Source organism: Cydia fagiglandana, chromosome 10 (assembly GCF_963556715.1).
Source record: "Cydia fagiglandana chromosome 10, ilCydFagi1.1, whole genome shotgun sequence".
NCBI classification, from domain to species: Eukaryota; Metazoa; Arthropoda; class Insecta; order Lepidoptera; family Tortricidae; genus Cydia; species Cydia fagiglandana.
In genome coordinates this window covers 5,540,227-5,563,753 of record NC_085941.1, presented here as the reverse complement: position 1 = coordinate 5,563,753, position 23,527 = coordinate 5,540,227, and the positions used below count along the sequence as shown (strand labels likewise).

The window sequence follows — 23,527 nt, the reverse complement described above, 5'->3', positions numbered from 1 at the left end:
AAGGAAAAAAACGTGCCTCGGAAATCAAGAATAACGGCTCGATACGGAAATGACTTAGATCTCTACTAGACCTCAACAAGTTACGATATAGATAATTTAAAGATATCTGTAAGATAGATATGTCAAATTTGACGTTTCCGCGATTTTGGAGGTCCTCTTGAACGATTTCGACAAGTTATGACTTAGATATCCAAGTCACATCTAGTCGATATCTAATGTAAATCTAGTTGATCTCTATATCGTCTCTAGATCTTGTGATTATCTCGTTTCCCGAATACGCGTGTAAGTCATTCTCGGATAGATGCCGCACTCACCTTTAGCCTATTCTCGGCTAGATGGCGTGACGACACCGTTTCATATTTAACCATTTTAACATAAATAGATATCAGTGAATGAATATGGATCAAAATGATATAAAAATAATAAAATCATTTATCCATATATATACATTTTCTAGATAATACAGATCAAAGTCAATCTTAAAATCGACTTAAATAATTTACATACAATGTCCTAACTTAAAATCTAAACATATTACTAATATACTATCCTACTTACACTATCCGCCCCATTCCGACCCCCACCCAGCCCAAAAGTGCCAAAGATGCTAGCGGCATTACCGCGCTGGATGGCAAGCGATATCTGTTGGACTAGATAGGAGCCTGAACGTTTTCATTTTGAGTTTTAGTCGTGTGTCGATAGATGGCAGCCAATTTACTGTGACTACAAAATTTACTATGACAGGACCCCTTATATACTATCTATCCTTTTTACCAGCAGTAGAGAACAGATAAGTTGAGTGGACGAGTGAATTTAATTATTACTTATGTTTTTAGGTAACTATTCATTCCATGCCATCTGAACAGTTCTATAATGTGTATAATAATAAATCATTTATTCCAGACAACATCGATCCATAGGTATACATTTAAGATAAAATTAAAATATATAAAATTAGGTATAGGTATAACATAAAGATTCATGACTAGACATTACAATTAAATTAAACTTAGCATTTGATAACTGATAAAATATAAAATAACTTGACAATTAATTGATAGGTAATAATAAAATTCATTGATTATTAAAAGATTTAAATTTAAGACTATAAAATAAAAATTAAAAATTAAGGTTAAACACTGTAAATATATGCGCAGTCCAATTTAATTAAAATGTCAAAACTTAAAACTAAAATCAATAAAAATAGGTATATAATATAAAAATCCATGACTAGACATTAAAAATAAACTAACTGAGCATTTGATAATTGATAAAAAAAAAATTGATAAGCAATAATAAAATAATAAAATTTGTGTAAAGCTTTACATGAATGGATAATGAATAATTATTAACTTATTCGTTGATAAATGATAAAAAAAAAGGAATAATTATGAATGTGATTCGTTGATAAATGATAATAAAAAGAATATGTATTAAGGGTTAATATGTGTGTAATGTAGAGACCTTAACTATCCTTACTACCATTTTAAATGAAAATATTATTCAGGTTCACTAGAGCTAGAAAGATAATAGTATAAAATATGTTATATTATTACGGCTTAAATTCCCTCACTTTGACTTAAACCGCTTCTCTTATAAAGCCACTATATCACGAGTTCATACGAGCGAGACTATAAAAAGTTTAATATAAAATATCGTTTCAGTAACTGTCCGTACGTGTATAAGCTGAAAAACCTGTAATATCCCCAGGCGCCTTTAAAATATGTCCCACATTTACTTACTTTCTTATCAAGCGTAGCTCGTTTTTCCGAGTTATGCTTTATTAATAAATCATATTCATGGAAACTTGGTTATGTTAGCTTGTTCAAAATAATTTATATTTTTTGGTAGGTAGTCGTCAAAAAAAAAACTAAACAACATTTGCTTTTAGTACACTTGAATGAAGAAATAATACGAAATTACAACTTATCCCAAAAAATGTACGTAATTTACCGTTAACTTACGAAACTACGTTCTCTCAACTCAGTGGAAGAAGGACATGAATAGAATAGAATAGAATATATTTTATTTGTATTAATTGTACATCGTCATATTCATAAATTATTTACAATTAAGGGAACAAACATATTATTATAATATTTAATGAGTGTTACATTTATATACAAGTCTATTTATATACATGTTGAAATTGGTTCGGTTATGTTGGTCAGAATAGCGAACTCTATCTATCCACCAAATTTGATCAAAAACGGTTGGAAAAAAAATCAACAACAAAATAAAAATCGCCCTATGAAGCAGATATAGGAGCATTCCACGGGCTGTCCCGTACAAACGCATTTTATTTGCTGTGTTGCGACTTTTTTCTCGGCATTTAAAGCAGGCGATTATTTTTCTGTGCATATTTTTGACCATTTGTCATAGAATAGGAAACTGTTATACCTTTAAATCTTCAGGAACTTCGCGTTTGTACGGGACAACGGTAGACAATTTCATGGAATGCTCCTATACCTAATTCACGTGAAAACAGTTTTGATATAAAATTGTACGAGAGCTTCCCAAACAACGCTTGTGTAAAGTATCCACCGCTGGGAAATCTTAGGTCTTGCCTCGCTGAGCCAGTCTCGTTTGCCCAAGAGGTGTATTTATACACGGTAAATGTGATACCAATTTTAATAACATAACTTCCGTGTGACAGACACATGTCCGTACTTTCCATAACTTCGCTTATACAATGGGCCGTTTTTTATAATTTATTCGGCGTTTCCATACTAAGTTCGCGGCGTGCCGATTAGTATAGAACCGCCGAGAAAATGAGGCGTAGAAACGCCCTGAAGAGTGTAAGAGCCCTAACGATTCACCATTTTTTTTAATATAAAGATAAAAAATAACAACAAAATATAATCCTAATAGATGTACACATGCAAATGAGACACAATGATATAAAAAAAATATTTTTATTTCACCTCACAATGGATAATTTTACGAACTTTTTTGTTTTATATTATTTTTATAATGACATTTGTGAGGGACTGGAGTCTGAACTAGGTTGAAATCACATTGGCATATATTTAAAGTTTCTGAATAAACCTTCTAAGTAATCTTCAAGTGCGAGATGCGAGAAGCTACTTCAGTAAATAATATCATACAAAATGCTTAATGGCTTGTCCGAGTATGTTCCGTCAAATATTTCAACCGTTGAATTTTATAAGACGTCAAGTGTACTTGCATCTGCCCGCGACTTCGTCTTAGTGGGATGACGACGATTATTGATAATAACTATGTCCCTCTCCGGCCCTCAAACTAGGTATATATATATCCATACTAAAATAATCTAAATCGGTTCAAGGGTTTGAGCGTGAAGAGTTAACAGACAGACAGAGATACTTAACTAAGTCGTGCATCAAATCAAGGCCGCGCCCTACACTACATCTACTCAATAACTATGATACCATTTGACAACTTGTAAGTCCCCTGGCCGCTCATCCCGAGCACGTCCCAGGCGCCAGTGTAAGAGGAACCGGTAGGGAATGTCTTCTCAGCACTTCTCACCCGGGGACATCGCTATATACTCACGTGATTCTGTCTCACTCACGTAAGTACATGAGCGTATCAGAGGTCGATCTGTATCTAATGTCACGTCTTACGCAGGAAATCTTTAGGGTAAAGGTATCATTTGGCAGCTTGTAGGTCCCTTGGCCGCTCATCCCGAGCACGTCCCAGGTGCCAGTGTAAGAGGAACCGGTAGGGAATGTCTTCTCGGTACGTTTCACCCGGGGACATCGCTATATACTCACGTGATGCTGTCTCACTCACGTAGGTAAATGAGTCGAGGGTCGATCCGTACCTATCTAATATGAAAACCGTCTTAGGCAGTAAATCTTTAAGGTAAAGGTATCATTTGGCAGCTTGTAAGTCCCCTGGCCGCTCATCCCGAGCACGTCCCAGGTGCCAGTGTAAGAGGAACCGGTAGGGAAAGTCTTCTCAGCACGTCTTACCCGGGGACATCGCTATATACTCACGTGATGTTGTCTCACTCACGTAGGTACATGAGCGTGAGAGGTCGATTAGTATCTATTGTCAAAACCGTCTTTCGCTGTAAATCTTTAAGGTAAAGGTATCATTTGGCAGCTTCTGAGTCCCCTGGCCGCTCATCCCGAGTACGTCCCAGGTGCCAGTATAAGAGGAACCGGTAGGGAAAGTCTTCTCAGCAAGTCTTACCCGGGGACATCGCTATATACTCACGTGATGTTGTCTCACTCACGTAGGTAAATGAATCGAGGATCGATCCGTATCTAATACAAAAACCGTCTTAGGCAGTATATGTTTAAGGTAAAAGTACCATTTGGGAGCTTGTAAGTCCCCTGGCCGCTCATTCCGAACACGTCCCAGGTGCCAGTGTAAGAGGAATCGGTAGGGAATGTCTTCTCGGCACGTCTCACCCGGGGACATCGCTATATACTCATGTGATTCTGCCTCACTCACGTAGGTACATGAGCGTGAGAGGTCGATTAGTAATATTAGTATCTATTGTCAAAACCGTCTTTCGCTGTAAATCTTTAAGGTAAAGGTATCATTTGGCAGCTTCTAAGTCCCCTGGCCGCTCATCCCGAGTACGTCCCAGGTGCCAGTGTAAGAGGAACCGGTACGGAATGTCTTCTCGGCACGTTTCACCCGGGGACATCGCTATACACTCACGTGATGCTGTCTCACTCACGTAGGTAAATAAGTCGAGGGTCGATCCGTATCTAATATGAAAACCGTCTTAGGCAGTAAATCTTTAAGGTAAAGGTATCAATTGGCAGCTTGTAAGTCCCCTGGCCGCTCATCCCGAGTACGTCCCAGGTGCCAGTGTAAGAGGAACCGGTAGGGAAAGTCTTCTCGGCACGTCTCACCCAGAGACATCGCTATATACGTGATGCTGTCTCACTCACGTAGGTACATGAGCATATCAGAGGTCGATACGTATCTAATGTGGACACCGTCTTACGCAGTAAATCTTTAAGGTAAAGGTATCATTTGGCAGCTTCTAAGTCCCCTGGCCGCTCATCCCGAGTACGTCCCAGGTGCCAGTGTAAGAGGAACCGGTAGGGAAAGTCTTCTCAGCACGTCTTACCCGGGGACATCGCTATATACTCACGTGATGTTGTCTCGCTCACGTAGGTAAATGAGTCGAGGGTCGATCCGTATCTAATATGAAAACCGTCTTAGGCAGTAAATCTTTGAGGTAAAGGTATCATTTGGCAGCTTGTAAGTCCCCTGGCCGCTCATCCCGAGTACGTCCCAGGTGCCAGTGTAAGAGGAACCGGTAGGGAATGTCTTCTTGGCACGTTTCACCCGGGGACATCGCTATATACTCACGTGATGCTGTCTCACTCACGTAAGTACATGAGCGTATCAGAGGTCGATCCGTATCTAGTTAATGTCCCGTCTTACGTAGAAAATATTTAGGGTAAAGGTACCATTTGGCAGCTTGTAGGTCCCTTGGCCGCTCATCCCGAGCACGTCCCAGGTGCCAGTGTAAGAGGAACCGGTAGGGAATGTCTTCTCAGCACTTCTCACCCGGGGACATCGCTATGTACTCACGTGATGTTGTCTCGCTCACGTAGGTAAATGAGTCGAGGGTCGATCCGTATCTAATATGAAAACCGTCTTAGGCAGTAAATCTTTGAGGTAAAGGTATCATTTGGCAGCTTGTAAGTCCCCTGGCCGCTCATCCCGAGTACGTCCCAGGTGCCAGTGTAAGAGGTACCGGTAGGGAATGTCTTCTTGGCACGTTTCACCCGGGGACATCGCTATATACTCACGTGATGCTGTCTCACTCACGTAAGTACATGAGCGTATCAGAGGTCGATCCGTATCTAATGTCCCGTCTTACGTAGAAAATATTTAGGGTAAAGGTACCATTTGGCAGCTTGTAGGTCCCTTGGCCGCTCATCCCGAGCACGTCCCAGGTGCCAGTGTAAGAGGAACCGGTAGGGAATGTCTTCTCAGCACTTCTCACCCGGGGACATCGCTATGTACTCACGTGATGCTGTCTCACTCACGTAAGTACATGAGCGTATCAGAGGTCGATCCGTATCTAATGTCCCGTCTTACGTAGTAAATATTTAGGGTAAAGGTACCATTTGGCAACTTGTATGTCCCTTGGCCGCTCATCCCGAGCACGTCCCAGGTGCCAGTGTAAGAGGAACCGGTAGGGAATGTCTTCTCTGCACGTTTCACTCTCGGAATGTCAAGCGTCACCGTTCTGAAGAAAAACACAATATACACTAAACTAAAGGGTTACCTTTACCAGGCTAAGGGATATATATTTCCCACATACTGCACTTCAAACATGTGTTCCATTTTCAATGAGTAAGACATTCGATTGTCATTTTTGAAATATCAGTCTGGCAAAGGGTTAAGCCGGCATACAGGTGGTTTATAACTTGGAAATAACATATATAAGCTACTTTCCAGGACGGAATTTTACCTCGAGGGCGTGAAAAGAGGGTTGAAATTAATGAAGTTCAGTGTGGGCGGTAAAGAGGTTTGGAAGTTTAACGTCTTTTACCCGGAAAGTAAGAAAAAGTATCGTTTTTGCGTTAACCCTTACTTAATGTAAAAAAAAATAGTTTAAATTTGAACTTTACTAGCTATCAATAGAGTTGGATATTGTAACTGTCATATATGGCTGCGTATGCGGTAAAGGGTTTTAATATATGGGCGAAAGAGAAGTCGGTTTCAATTAAGAAGTAATTACGAAATGTCACTAAAACAACCCGTATCTATCCTCCGCTAATATAAACGTTAAAGCCATCTCTATTTCAGTGCGTCTCATTAAAAATTTAGATCAAACTGTGACATCACTACCACTACCTCTCTCGCTTTAGTGTAGCACTTTAATTTGCTTAGAATCCATGGATTAATAATGTGAGAGCTTTGCAGCTATATGGACCGTGCGCGTTGGAGGGCCCGCCATCTTGTGGCCTGAATCGGAAACATAAACATGGACATTGCCAAAGCAAGTTCTACCACCTAAAACGTAGTAGTGATTATATTCTCTTTGCCACCATCTACCGTTGTCGTATGTTTTCTTGCATACAGTAGGGAGGTTCTGACATCTTGTAGGCTACATCGGAAGCATAAACTTCACATTTATTTACGTCTCGCGCCAAATATCTGACGGCTCCTATGCTGCCCCTTAAAGCAGGCCACTGACGAACCTTCCAAATGGATGCCGTTACAATGGATTCATCCAAATGGACGGCATCCTAATATTAAACATTGTACGTTTTTGACATTCACGGACCGATTTTGGATTGCAGCCACGCTATTTGGACTCTTGGAAGGCTCGTCAGTGGCCACCTTAATAGGTCATGCACGCTATAAACTATAAAATCTCCTCTACACGATGGGCCAGCGCCGGCCACTCCAGGGGACGCAGCCATGCGGTAGAATGAGATAGCAATATCACTTGCTCCCTCTAACGCATAAATGCGTCCCTTGGAGTGGCCGGCGTTGGCCCATCGAGTAGAGGAGCCATAAAAAGTAATGTTTGCGATGACGATGACTGCATACTAAGTACTGATAAGTACAGTCAACTGCAAAAATATGGGAGTAGACAACTTACTCAAAAATATGTCCCATACTTAGTTTTTAATTCACTGACATAAGAGATGGGGGACATATTTTTGAGATGATTTGTACAGTCGCCATCAGATATATCTGAGCGGCCAAGGTGTTCACAATATCTGAACGCGCACTCTAATGCCTTGACAATAGAGGCGTGTTCAGATATTTGTGAACACCTTGGCCGCTCCGATATATCTGATGGCGACTGTACACCCATATTTTTACAGTTGACTGTACTACACTTTCGAGGAAATAAAGAGCGGGTACAATTTGTGTAAGTAATAATAATAAAATCAATATTTACTTGCATTCTTCTTTATGGGCTTCTGAGAATTTTCGCATGAGGACTTCCCACTGTGACACTCGTTTTTCGGAACTACGGATTGAAATGAAATTGTTTTAATAAGTTTTTGAAGTGAAAACTTCTTTAACGGCGCTGTGCACTTTTTGAGGTGGGGAAAAAATGTTAAACTCGAGACAGCGTAAGGCGTAACCCTCTCATTCTACCGCCCGGCAAAAATGTATGCCTGAGCCTGCTGTTTCGTTTAGGCGGCGCAGGGCGCTTGCGTGACGTCACGTGTGACGGACAATGTCATTGTGTTTTTTGATTTAAATGCCATCTAGTGAATTTCCCTCAAACTGGTATTAATATAACTGTAGTACTCACAGTGATGTGCTTAGGGGTTTCAAGTAATGCGAAGAAAAAACGCTAGATGGCGTTAAATGTTGTTGAGTTTTCACTTCTGCCGGCACTCCCGGAGTGCAACCCGTTGTTTTTTTTATAATCATAATATGACAGACCAATAAAATATTTCCATATATTATTTAAGTTTCTATTGGCGCTTTCTATCAACGATTGTTGATTATTAATTCCCATTGATAATCAATTCCAGTTAATAAAATATTTACTATCTATAGTATCTATCTATCGATACTTATATATTAATTCAAGAAGTACCTTGCAAGTGACGTCTTTAAGGGATCACTTTCACATGCACGCACCGTACTCTGCAAAAAAAAATTAGGTACTTACAAATTTAATGGTGATATTTAAAATATTATTATCTTATCTTTTTCAAACTTTAAATGTATAATTTCCTACTCCGATAACCAAACTGTCCACACCAAAAATCGTCTAAATCGGTTCAGCGGTTTAAGCGTCAAGACAACATACAGGAGTAACTTTTGCATATTTATTATTAGAATTGTATAGATTAGTATGGTATGAATGTCCATTTACCGAAATCTTTTACCACCTAAGGATATTTAGTAGGCATGGTTTGATGTATCCTAGTGCTTTAACCCTTTACCAGGCCCCGAAGAACCAGCGTGTCTTAATACGTACTTTATATGCTGTTGCAACCGTATTGAACGCCTTGTAAAAAATGTATTTATGAAAGTCGGAGATCTTCCTCTAAACCAGAAATAAAAATGTGGGTTACGGTTATCCCATCGCCTGTCTAAGTAATGAACTGTCATACTAGATTTTGTCTTATTATATTCTTGATCAGGCCAAGGGATATATTCCACCCACATCTTATATCGGTTATAATAGTCAAGGTTTAACTCCAAATCTCCTACGAACCACATGAATTCGCTCTAGGTTGAACACAAAAACTGTTTTATTACTTACGTGAGTTTTTATGACATGACAAGACAATTTACCGGGCCATGGGAAAAATAGCTCCCACACAGTTAAACTCTAATAAGGCCATGGGATAATGTCAACCCACATCCTAATTCTGGTCATACACAATAATGCATGAATATTTAGCAATGTTTACGATTACATTTGCTTTCAACACTCAAAATCTACAAAATATCAAAAAATTGTTCGATCTATGTACTTCTGTTTCATAGAAATTATGGAAAGTGTTCGAATTTCTCCGTAGTTTGCTGAAATTAGCGTTCAAGTGAATTGAAATGGCTGCCAAAGATATATTACGCAATTTAGAAGCGTGTTGTGAATGAAGATCATAAAATAATATTTTCAGGGATTGACAAAATATTTTGTAGGTGGTTTGGAGTTAAAACCTGACTACGGTAACCGATATAAGATGTGGGTGGAATATTTCCCTTGGCCTGGTAAAGGGTTAAGCTCAGTTGGTAGTTGTCTTATTAGACGTGGCTGCCGAATCGATCAATTACTTTTGCATAATTGATTGACGTGATAAATCCATCAATCAGATAACATAGCCCGCAAGATCGTGAGATATATCTTCTGTAGCTTTAAAATAACCAATATTTTGAGTGGGTATGGGTAGGTATTCTATAGGTATGTCTGTTTAAAGTATGAAAAATAAAGGCGCAATAATGTCACTAACATAATATAATTTTATTAATGTTTATGTTCTGGGGTATCCTTTTATTCATAAGACTTAGCAAGCTCTTACAAACCTCTGTTAAATTTTGTCTCTTTCTAACAAACAAAAATGTGAAAATGACGGAGAGAGGCAAACAATTATCAACGGTTTGTTAGATTTTACAACAAAAACTTAGCAAATGGAGTTAAAGCTCACCGGGTCAGCTAAGTGGCCAAAACGGTGTACCTAGTTTTCCTACTTTTAATAAATTCTTAAGTCGATTAGTACGATTAGTAGATAGATACGTACCGACATTTATAAGCAATAAAAAATAATACAAGTTCACATTCATAAATATTGAAATAGAATTAAATACTTATTTCGTTATTTTCTTTGTTACTATATTTAGATTTTAGCTTATTCATTCAATATTATATATATCATGGTAAGTGTTTTATATATCTATCACGACGAAATCCACTTATAAGGGTGCCTAATATTATAATATGCTAAATATTGTGTTTAAAGGACTGAAACATTACCATCTCGTGATGGAAGGCAAATGTTTGGGTTACAGAGTGCCCAGACAAAAGCATAATTACCCCATCCAGAATAGACGGGTTATGTATTACATAGACCGATCATTAGTTAATCTGTTATGAGAACTTGATACAAAGAGACGCGAGGAAATTGTTACCACAGTAATTGTACAGTTGCCATCAGATATATCGGAGCGGCTAAGGCGCTCACAAATATCTGAGCACGCCTCTATTGTCAGGGCGTTAGAGTGCGTGTTCAGATATTGTGAACACCTTGGCTGCTCCGATATATCAGATGGCGACTTTATAAGTTTTATTTGAATTAGATGCTGTTAAATAAAGTTCAACATCACACACACATAACAGGAGTTTGACATCCTAAGGAAACCTGCATACATCCGCGAAGAGATTCAAAAGTGTATGTGAAGTCCCCAATACCCACATGGGGCCAGCGTGGGGACTATTATAGCTAGCCCAAACCCTCTCGTGCTTGAGAGGAGGGCTGGGCCCAGCAGTGGAACATGTATAGGCAAATTTTTTTTTTTTTACAAAGTTTGAATTCGTGAGCGTGTGTTGTAATGAGGAGCACTATTATTATACTGTGATCGCATAATATATGTATAACAATCATTCTGATAGTTATTTTTTTACAATAGTAGAGCAGACGTGTTAATATTGATGTCTGAGTAAGCGAAGGATTTCAAAATTTAACCACAATCATCATGGCGAATTTGCTGATGATGATGATTGATAAAAACTATCCTACGTCCTTTCTCGGGCCTAAAACTATCTCCATGCTAAGTTTCATCTAAATCGATTCAGCAGTTTAACCGTGAAGAGGTAATAGACAGGCAGACAAAGTTACTTCCGCATTTACGTACCTACTCGGATAGTAGGGTATTAGTAGGATTTTTTTTTAATTTGTATCATTTTAGTAAGAATGAGCCTCATACTTTTACATCAATAGAATTCATAAACCGCTTTTCTTTGGAAAACCATTGTAGTCATAGTAAACCTTAGAAAGGGAGATTTCTCTGTTTCAGTATAAACGGGGTTTGTCATTCACGGCGCGCGGTCATGGTCAAAAGGACGCACGCGCATGCATTATGTACGATCTTGGTGAGATTCCAAATGGCTTGTTTTGTAGAATGTTAGTCGAAAGTTATAGATTTCTGGGCTTTAGATCATTCGTACGTACAGTCAGAGTCATATAGGCAGTAGGTAGCATCCAAAGTATTCAAATAGTTCGGTATTATCTTATCTGTGGTCGTGCACGCAAAGGGCGTCAAATTATGTCAACCCTAATAATTGCTCGGAGCAATGCTGAGCCGAACGGAGCTGAGCCGAGTTTGCCCGAAGTCAGGAGTTTCGCACCCCTGCCTACATAATACACCCCTAAATTGTCAAATTAATATCTATCGCTATGTCATGATGAAGGTCCGGTTATATTGGCACTCGATAACTCGGCTCGCCTGCGCTCACACCAATGGGAAAACATGGCTGATTCAAAAAGGGTGTAAGTTCATTATAATCACTTACTGATTGTGTCGTTTTTTAAAGGAAATGATCAAATAGAGAAACTTAAGTGTCAGGAAGTAGGGCTTTAGGATCTTGTGGTTTAATAGAAACCACAAGATCCTAAAGAAGAGATTTATTTATATATTATATATATCGTTGTCTGAGTATCTACCCACAACACAAGCCTTCTTGAGCTTACTGCGGGACTTAGTCAATCTGTGTAAGAATGTCCTATAATATTTATAATATTTTTTTTTTAATAGATACATACATAGATTTAATTTTGCGGTCTAACTCTCTTGTTAACAGATATTTGCCATCAGATATATTGGAGTGGCCAAGGTGTCCACATATATCTGAACACGCCTCTATTGTCAAGGCGTTAGAGTGCGTGTTCAGATGTTTTTGAGCAACTAGGCCGCTCCGATATATCTAATGGCGTCTACGTCTGTACAGATCGCGATACCTACAGATTTAACAACTTTTTACGGTCTCTCCAAACTATCGCATTCGATTTGAACACCTAATTGAAAAACCGGCCAAGTGCGAGTCGGACTCGCACACGAAGGGTTCCGTACCATTATCTAAAAAAACGGTCACCCATCCAAGTACTGACCCCACCCGACGTTGCTTAACTTCGGTCAAAAATGACGTTTGTTGTATGGGAGCCCCACTTAAATCTTTATTTTATTATGTTTTTAGTATTTGTTGTTATAGCGGCAACAGAAATACGTCAACTGTGAAAATATCAGCTGTCTAGCTATCACGGTTCGTGAGATACAACCTGGTGACGGACGGACGGACGGACGGACGGACAGCGGAGTCTTAGTAATAGGATCCCGTTTTACCCTTTGGGCACGGAACCCTAAAAACAAAATTTCCTAAAGAAACTCCTATGAAACAAACAAAATTTAAAAAGACATCAACGCGTGCCGACTGAACCTCATTCACTTTGATTACTATACAACACCTTTTCTTAAGTACCTACTATTTAAGACTAATGCCTTGAACATAATAACGAGGACCATCGCGCCGCACCGCGGTCACAACGAGATCGCTTACATAGGACACTTCTATGGGCATCAAAGGATTGATTGAGCCGCCTCGCGCCGCGTCCCGCCGTTTCGCTTCGGGATCGCGCGATGTTCGCCTACATAAGACGCTGCGTAAGCAAGATCCATATTTATTAAAAAACTTTCAACTTTCAAGATTCTTATAGATTCTGTCAAACAACATCCCATTTGACAGTATCTGTCAACAATAATACTTAAGTAATTTTATTTTGTACTTAACCATGACAAAATAAGATCTTACACTAAATTTGACAAAAAAACTGTCAAATTTGACAGTTTGACAGATCATGTCAATATACACGGGGACACTATAACATGTCACTTTGTACCAAATATTCCCATACGAAACCCAAAAAGTCGCCCAAAAATATATAAGCACAGCGATCACTGGGGCTGCAAGTGCGTTGCCGGCCCTTAAGATGAGAAATGCAGTCTACAAAAAATTACCCAACATTGACATTTAGTACTAAACTATGACAAAATATAATACTTTACACTAAATTTGACAAAAACGAACAAATTTGACAGTTTGACAGATTATGTCAATATACATTATGCCATATGTCACTTTGTACTAAATATTACCATACACATAAATGCATGTATATAAGTAGCGTACACGAAGAGAGGCCTATAGGTCAGCAGTGGGCGACTGAAAGCGAAAATGACGATGATGATGATTACCATATAATTACCTATTCTATTCTATTCTATTCAATAATAATATTTAATTAATTTTATTTTGTACTTAACCATGACATAATATGATCTTACACTAAATTTGACAAAAACTGTCAAATTTGACAGTTTGACAGATCATGTCAATATACACTGGGACACTGTAACATGTCCCTTTGTACCAAATATTCCCATACGAAACCCAAAAACTCGCCCAAAAATACATACGCACAGCAATCACTGGGGCTGCAAGTGCGTTGCCGGCCCTTAAGATGAGAAATGCAGTCTACAAAAAATTACCCAACATTGACATTTAGTACTAAACTATGACAAAATATAATACTCTACACTAAATTTGACAAAAAAAAACAAATTTGACAGTTTGACAGATTATGTCAATATACATTATGCCATGTCACTTTGTACTAAATATTACCATACACATAAATGCATGTATATAAGTGGCGTACACGAAGAGAGGCCTATAGGTCAGCAGTGGGCGACTGAAAGCGAAAATGATGATGATGATGATTACCATATAATTACCTATTCTATTCTATTCTATTCTATTCTATTCAATAATAATATTTAAGTAATTTTATTTTGTACTTAACCATGACAAAATATGATCTTACACTAAATTTGACAAAAACTGTCAAATTTGACAGTTTGACAGATCATGTCAATATACACTGGGACACTGTAACATGTCCCTTTGTACCAAATATTCCCATACGAAACCCAAAAACTCGCCCAAAAATACATAAGCACAGCGATCACTGGGGCTGCAAGTGCGTTGCCGGCCCTTAAGATGAGAAATGCAGTCTACAAAAAATTACCCAACATTGACATTTAGTACTAAACTATGACAAAATATAATACTTTACACTAAATTTGACAAAAAAAAACAAATTTGACAGTTTGACAGATTATGTCAATATACATTATGCCATGTCACTTACTAAATATTACCATACACATAAATGCATGTATATAAGTGGCGTCAGTGGCGGATTTGCAGTCTTTGCCGCCCTAGGCCCCAAGCCTTGTAGCCGCCCCTTTCTCAGCATCAGCACCCATCATATTGACTACATTTAGATCAGGCAACGGAAAGATATATTATAGAGGGAAATGCTTGGGACACATTTTTTACTTAGTAACTTTTTTGGACTCGTTAGGAGGTGAACATATCAAAAGTTGGGGGGTTTGGTTTGAAGGTCACATTTTTCGATTTTTCGCTTATTATATCTTAGAAACTATACGTCCTTGTGGCATGATCATAGGAACATAGGTTTTATGAAAAAAATAAGCAAATACTTATTTATTTTAAGTGACAGTTTTACCAATAACATTGACTTTCATGTACCTACAAAAACATTAAAAACTTTTTTCTTGAATACCTGCTAAACTATTTATCCTAAAATTATAAAAAAAATCTGAGACTCTTACAATGAGCTCTTTGATTTGATATGTAACGCGATATAGTTTGAAAAACTTTATTTTTAAATTTTCTCATTTACCCCCCAAAATATTGAGGCCATATTTAAAATTCATTTTCATCACACTCGCTCAGTAAATGTGGAATTGCACGTAGGCGTAGCGGGAGTTATAGAAAATTCGTTTTCCCTAGGGAGTTATGAAGTTTCTAGTGCCATAATTAACAGTTTTTTGTCTTTAAAATTATTTTTTGTATCGCAAGTGTGATGAAAAACATTGTGTGTATCTCGGTAATATTGCAAACTCGAGCCTATAAATCGCTCCGGCAAGCCGTCGCGATTTAACTTACCTAATCTCGTTTGCAATATTCAACTTACGCCCCATGTTGTACAATGTACTATTATTTACGTTACACGTCCATCTTTGGGTCACAAACTTACATATGTGTGCCAAATTTCAACTTAATTGGTCCGGCAGTTTCGGAGACCTCTCTCTTCCCCTGGCTCAAGGGCTACGGCCGGGGACTTTTGATATGTTCACCTCCTAGATAGTTCAAATAAAAATAGGTACAAAGTCAAAAATTGTGTTGCATTTGTTGCCTGGTCTAATTTTGAGTTATTTTTTGTTATCATCAGCGAATTTTTTGTCACAATTTGCCGCCCCTAATATCTTGCCGCCCTAGGCCCGGGCCTACAGTGCCTTATGGGAAATCCGCCACTGAGTGGCGTACACGAAGAGAGGCCTATACTCAGCAGTGGGCGACTGAAAGCGAAAATGATGATGATGATGATGATGATGATTACCATATAAATCATGACCCGAACTTACTAACCCGAAATTACAAAAAAAATATTAATCTATGTAAAACGGTCAAGTGCGAGTCGGATTTCAATATATCCATACAAAAAGTCATCAGCGCCTGATGGAGTTAATAGCAAAGTTTTTTCGTAAATTCGTACCTTCAGAACGATATATCTCGAAAACGGTAAGAGATAAAGCAAAATGGACTTCAGTTTTGAGCTGTCGTTAGTACAAAGTACTAAACGATTAATGCATTTCCGTATACATAGACCTTTTTTGGGACCGATTTGGACAAAAAAAAAAATCAAAAAATGAAAAATAAATATTTGACCCGGGTCTAAAATCTTTATTTTTAGAGCTAGAGAGATGAAAAAAAAACCGTTTCTGTAAAATTTTTATATCTTTTATTCAACCCCAAATCCAACCATATAGTCTTGTAACTTTAATTTAAAAAAAAATAACTTTGGTCAAAAATGACGTTTGTTGTATGGGAGCCCCATTTAAATCTTTATTTTATTCTGTTTTTAGTATTTGTTGTTATAGCGGCAACAGAAATACACAATCTGTGAAAATTTCAACTGTCTAGCTATCACGGTTCGTGAGATACAGCCTGGTGACAGACGGACGGACGGACGGACGGACGGACGGACGGACAGCGAAGTCTTAGTAATAGGGTCCCGTTTTACCCTTTGGGTACGGAACCCTAAAAACTGTCCAAGATATACGCATATGCAAGATGTGTCCACGAGACTATCTGTGGGAAATATCAGGATATTGACCCGTACAATATGAAACATATCACAGGAAAAGAAGAAACACTGGACTCATTCATAACATATACACGAAATACATAATAGATACTCTCGGGAATTTCAACAAAATATAATATACTCGTAGGTTATTTATTACCTGTATTTGTTTTGTTGAGATTCTTGAGGGTTATTACCCTTATACTTGGTTTGCAGCAGTTCTGCTGCCCATCATGGCGAATACCTCCCTACCTAAAACTTGGGGCAGGTTCACCCGTACTATTGTGGGAACCTGTCCAAAACCACTAAACAGACACCGCAATCCACTACCAATACAGCTCTTACTGAATCAAAGAGCATATCTCTAGCGAGGACCGTTTGACTCAAATCAATTACTCAATTACAAAAAAAGAAAAAAAAAGATTTGCGTTCGTTGTGGAGACCCTGGGGGGGGGGCTTTGTCCAGCAGCGGACGCCCTTCAGCTGAGATGATGATGAAAAAGGTTTACGAGTGTGGGTGATGGTATTGAGTTAGATATTGAAAGTGTACTTCATAGACTAGGAATCCTCTAGACCGAGTTTAGAGCATTTATTTCATGCAACCGATGATGTCAAAAATGCGGGGGTGCGCGGGACGAGGTGAGCGAAGTCCCGTGCCGTGATTTTTCCGTTCAAGGACACGGACGTCACACAAAGACACTTTCGACTCGAACATCGAGTAAAATTACCGTATGCGTGGCAGAGGGGTGTACTTACATTACATTCCATGATTTCGCTTTTTGTCGTAGATTTGCTATTCAACACTGGCTTGATGTGTGGTACAGCTAAAACAAAATGACAAAATGTTTAATTTATTGTCAAGATGTTAACACTGACTTGCATTTTTCTTTAGAAAGATATATCTATGCTACTTCTCATTAACCCGGGGTTAACCGGTTAAACTGTTAACCCAGTGTCAATTTGTACTGGCAACCATGGTAAGTCCAGGTTAAACCGGTTAAACCCGGGTTAGCGGGAGTGCAAGTGGCCCTGAACCACGGTAAGTGTTCATGCCATGTGCTACGTCGAGACATTAGTATGGCGCTCCTTAGCCCCCCCCCCCACATCTAGCGTCTTTCGAGCGCCGGCATCTACAACTCTATGGCCGCTGCTCGACGCAACGTCGACGCAACTGCGCAGCGACGTCATTTTCCATAGCGCTGACCAGACGCCGACGCTTGAAAGACGCTAGATGTGCCCCACCATCCTAGGTGCATTGGGGTATTGTCGAAAGCGGGATAATTTTAGAAATGGCACAATAGAAGTGCTTTCTATTGTAGCAACTGAAAGCAAACTTGTTTCAGGTTATAGATATTTGCCATTTTCAAAATTATCCCGCTTCCGAAGTTATCCTAATGCACCTTATGGGATAAGTAGATAGAGTTTGTGCGGAAAGAGAATACGTACAATGTATTGGATCCTCTACATTACACGACTCTTAATTCTCTTTCCTCACAAACTCTACGTATAGTTAATATAGTTATATTATCCCCCAAGCCGATGGTCCTGGGTACGAATCCCAGTAAGGGCATTTATTTGTGTGATGAACACTAATATTTGTTCCTGAGTCATGGGTGTTTTCTATGTATATAAGTATGTATTTATCTATATAGGGCTAGGTTGATCTGTGTAAGATGTCCCCAATATTTATTTATTTATTTTATTATACTGCCAACTCAGTGCAAATGCAAACATAGCGTGGTCGCAGTCTATCAAGAGTTCAGAACGCAAAGTAGTCACTTGTAGTAGGGTTTACTCGGGTAATTCCGAATGTCGAAAACTGTCGGATAATTCCGAAAGGAGACTTTTATTATGATGGAATTTAGGGTGATTTTCATCTGAATTTCGGAATTATCCGACATTCGGTATTACCCGAATACACCTTATTCAATCAATCAATCAATCGATCAATCAATATTTTTTATTGCGAGAACATAGTTGAATTATGTACATATAAGGTGATAACATTTTTAAAAGCGTCTTATGTTCTACCAAAGAAGGCATGCAATATAATATTTACAATAAGCTATTTACAAGTACAAAAACACGAACAAATCAATATATACACTAATGTCAAAAAATTATAGAAAATCAAATGTCTAAATATTACACAAAAATAAATTACTTGGTCAAATCAAAACAAATAGGTACCTACGTAACAATTTTATAGTATTAAGTAATGATGTCAGATTTTATGGTTATTAGGATCTTGGCAACTAAATATTATTTACTAAATAATCCTTTAAGCAGGCCACTGACGAGCCTTCCAAATGGATGCCGTTACAATGGATTCATCCAAATGGACGGCATCCTAATACTAAACATTGTACGTTTTTGACATTCACGGACCGATTTTGGAATGTAGCTTGGACTGGTTGGAAGGTTCGTCAGTGGCCACCTTAACGGAGTAAAAACATTTGTCTAGCAGCCATTTCGTAAGTGAGTGTTTTCTTGAAACAATTTGTAGGACATTCTATGATACATTTAGGCAGCTGGTTATAAATTTGGATAGCCATATAGAACGAGTTGTTTTTGTGAATATTTATTTATTTGTATTTTTAGGTATTGTATTTTAACAACTTGCCTTTTTATTAAATCCTAAGCAGTTCTCCGTATCTTTTCTACAAAAAGTAAATCTTAAAAATTAACAATATAAAAACACGGACACATCCCCGAAATAAACAAACATAATTATATAGGGGAAAGATGCCGGTCACGAAATGTGACAGTTTTGTTTACATTTGAACACTCATTTGAAGTTTTTAATTATTTTTATAAAACCGAAATATCTATGAGTAGGTTATATGTAGGTTTTATTTGTAAAGAGAGATATACACAAGCGCGCACTTCGACACGATGTAAGTAACGATGTATGTAAGTAGTTTCTTAAGTTGTTGTTAAAAGATATTCTATTTTTTTTTATGAAAAATATACCGCGGATGGGAGTATCGAGACAAACCTTACTGGTTTAACGATAAGGTTTGAACTGCGATCCTCACAGAACTGAACTGCTATCAGAGAAGTGGGTTAGGTTAGGCTAGAACTACGACCCTTACGGAAACGAAATGCTACTAGAAAGTACTGGTTTTACTTCCTTTTCTACATAGTGCACCATTTACCATAATCTTTCACCGGGCCCCATAGAAGTCGGTTTTTTTTTTCTTAAAAATTATGTAATTAAGTTTAGATATTGTGTTGTAATTACCTGAGTAAATAAATATTAAATAATTTTAGAATCGCGCTGTGTACCTGCATATTTTTTGTCGTAAATGCGCGCATTGACATAATATAAACACATACGTTGCAAAAATCGATGACGTAATTTATGGACAGCCCTTAAGCTGAAACTGAGACAGACGTAGATTTAGACTTAGGTTTAGGATTCCATAATTAATTACGGTTTAAGTGTGTACGGCCGCACCTTTAGTACTTATATAAACGATGTAGAAAATTTGCAAATCAGATTAGTTAAATATTTAGTTGACAGTAAAATAAAAAAATATGTGTAATGATTATAGCGAGTTATTCCCACTTTGTAAAATTTTACCTGTACAAAAAAAAATTAAATACCTGATTGCTTTAGAAAACTATTACTTAGATGAGTATAAACGGCCAGCATTTAATAAATACAACACGAGGAGGGTACGCGAAGGGAAGTTAATACAGCCTGCGGCGGTTAATTATTATGGGAAAAGGTTAAATAAATATTTAGTGCCTAGGCTGTTTAACGAAATAGGGTGGTTAAGAGGTAAACCGAGGTTAAGTAAGCCGATCCTTAAAAAGAGATTAAAAACATACCTTTTAGAAAATTAAACTTTGAGATAATGTGAAGACTTGTTAGGCATCTATGCATGTTAGTTTTTTATATAAACCATATATTTATTGATACAAAGTCAATCTTAAAATCTACTTAAATAATTTACATGCAATTTCCTAACTTAAAATCTAAACATATTACTAATATACCATCCTACTTACACTATCAGCCCCATTCCGACCCCCACCCAGCCCAAAAGTGCCAAATATATTATAATAAGGATTACCTATTGTTTAAGTTACTAATTGTTTTGTTTAGGTGCATGATTCGATTAGTTAAGTGAGCGCTTCATTCGCCAACAAACTGGTTACAGTTTGGCGATATTGTAAATTTTGTTTATGAGCATGTACCTTTTGTGTAAATAAATTAAAAAAAAAAAAGACCAAGAAGCGATTTTGATAGCATACGCAGTGCAAGTGTTAAAGTCAGACCTACAAAATACTACAAAACTACCAGTACTACAAAACGTGGGCTATCCAAATCGCTGCAGACTTTTCTTGGTCTAACTCTATTATACTTCATAATTTCATAGAAGTTTGACGTTTAAAATAACACTTGCAAAGTATGTGCTATCAGCCTATAAAAATCGTCGTATACTATGATATTTTATATGTAGATGTGTTATACACGTTCCAAAATTGAAGCACTCACCTCGTGTCATGTGTACGAGTTTGTCTCAGTCTGCCTGACGCAAGCGCGAAGTGTACACCGGTTAATACTTTTCCACAAATAACGTGTATTAAGCAACAAAATGCCGACCTGCGTTATGTTGAAATGCTCAAATTATCCGCGGAAGCGCAAAAAAATTGACGGCGTCACATATCATTCGTAAGTAAAAGCTGAAATAACCCGTTTTTCTTCGGTTTAATCTTGAAAGAAATAAAGCTGGCCGCCATTTTCGCCGGCTGACAGAAAGAGATAAGTTTATGTTCTCATCAGCGAGAATGACAAGGACGCATCAACTGCGTACATAGATTATCATAGCAGAGGCGTCATGGTAAGTTGCATTCATTGTTTGGTGCTTGTCGTGTAACAGGCTATATTGGTGTTTTGGTTTTTAAGAGCTATGGACTATCAGTGGTACTCAGGGTTCGTGGGTCTGACGCTCTATTGTCACACTACACGTCTGTGATATTCCTAAAAATCTATTTAATGAGTAAAATTAATTTTAGACAGAGAGAATGGGCGCCAGCACGCTGTAAGGCGTACAGAGAGGTAAAAAATAAGATGAGGAAAAGAAAACTATTGTTTAAGCTCGAGACAATTAAATATAATATCAATGTTTTACACGAAAACAGTAGTACGGTTAGCAGTACAGAAAATAAGCTTATGCTATTATTATACTAAGAACACTATGCTATCGGACTGGTTACGCAGTCTCAGTTAAAGTTCATTATGTCTATACACTAAATATGCACTGAGCACTTGAAGTTTATTAAGAGGCCACTATTGCGTGAAGTTAATTAAAGTCTATTGATTAGTAGCACACCTAAATCACGTGTCTATAGAAAGAAGGCAGCCTAGCTGTGACCAAGTCACGCCAGAGGCGCATAGGTGGCAGCCAAAAGCCGCTGTGACACGTGCTGAAACCGTCAGCCACGTGTCCAAGTGACCGCCTATCTAGCACGCCAACGTCGCGATGCGCAACAGGAGTCACGAGCTCGAGAGAGCCAATAACAAAATAGATCTGACCACACCTGAGTCACGTGTCCGTAGCAGAAGCCGGTGAAGCCGTGGCTACGCACTGCCCCAGAGGCACGCAGGGGAACAGCCAAGAGTCGCGGTGACACGCGGTGATACCGTCAGCCACGTGTCCAGGTGGCTGCCTGCCCGCTTCGCCAACGTCGCGATGAGCAGCGCGAAGCTCCAGCCCAACGTCTACGGCAACGCCCAGCGCCGACACGTGCCCGCAGAAAAGCCCAGGGTAGGGACCGGCATTAAAGCTAAAGGAAAAAAAAAACCACATATTGAAACCCAATATCAAAAAAAAGGATTGATTCTCCACTGAAATTAACTGGACAATTACTAAACTAACACACCGATCTGGCATTTACAGGAAAACCAACAAATTGGCCATGCGGTCATCCGACACACATGGGCAAGGACAAAAAAAAGGTTACATTTCCTACAATAAAATCGCAAATGCTTACCCGGATCTCAAGTGAAGCGATTGATGCTACACTGCTGACATTTATAAAAAATATTTCTTTAGGAATTATCCTACAGGAATTCAATGTAGGACGCCATATTGCTCTGTTTGCTGTAACAAGGAAATGTAAAATCAGTAAAGACGAACGTTATAAAAAACCGGGCTATATTTCTATAAAGATTTGCGCTGTGGCTTACCTCGCTACAAAAAGTGAAGATGTATTTCCATATTTTACAGGGATGGCTCCCGTACAAAGCGACCAGAGAATATCTGCACCAGCTTCTTCACATGGCTGCGGAAATCTCAGTGACTTGATCTCGTTCGACAATCAATTTCCTCTCCTGTCACTTTTTTTCAAACAAAAACCCCGCTCAGAGCCAAGGAATTTTGCCAGGCATTGCAAACAATGTCCCAAACAATATTTGAAAATTATCATATTATAAGACCAACGATACCGAGTACTAATATTTTTGAGGAACTAAACCTAAATATTTCAACCATTAAAGAAAATATTTAATATTAAATAAGAACCATAATGTTTTCTAGACCGACAGCTCGCGACTAAGGGTTCAAGTGTCTCCTTGTGCGAATAGATGGCGCTGAAAACAATCCTGTGCCTATTTTATTACAATGCCGCTGTGAGTATCGAACTAAAAAAAAAGAAATTGCTTTAGTTACGTTTGAAACGTAACATTACCACCCAACTTAGATAAAAAAAAATGTTAATGTTAATGAAACATTTTTTTTTTTAAACATGTAATTAACTATATTGGCTATGCCATGAGGTTTACACAATCCTAACTACCAAGTTAAACTATGTTTATAACTAACATGCAAGAAAACTATCGA

At 38.2% G+C, this 23,527-nt stretch overlaps 1 protein-coding gene and 1 long non-coding RNA gene across 3 annotated transcripts in view; both read right to left on the bottom strand.

Annotated features, from left to right (window-relative positions):
- The window catches only part of LOC134668118 (MORN repeat-containing protein 5-like), a 30,996-nt gene extending 13,503 nt beyond the window's left edge, over positions 1-17,493 (bottom strand). Inside the window, exons 1-4 of one of the 2 annotated variants that reach the window (XM_063525618.1) lie at positions 17,430-17,493; positions 8,534-8,583; positions 7,880-7,951; positions 6,084-6,208 (exon numbers count right to left, since the gene is read on the bottom strand). In XM_063525618.1, the coding sequence (XP_063381688.1) occupies positions 6,084-6,208; positions 7,880-7,951; positions 8,534-8,583; positions 17,430-17,441 (259 nt within the window). In that variant the 5' untranslated portion in view covers positions 17,442-17,493. The remainder of the gene's footprint in view (positions 1-6,083; positions 6,209-7,879; positions 7,952-8,533; positions 8,584-17,429) is intronic. The other variant, XM_063525619.1, reaches the window with a different exon arrangement.
- The window catches only part of LOC134668166 (uncharacterized), a 301,154-nt gene that overhangs the window by 106,608 nt on the left and 171,019 nt on the right, over positions 1-23,527 (bottom strand). The window lies entirely within an intron of this gene.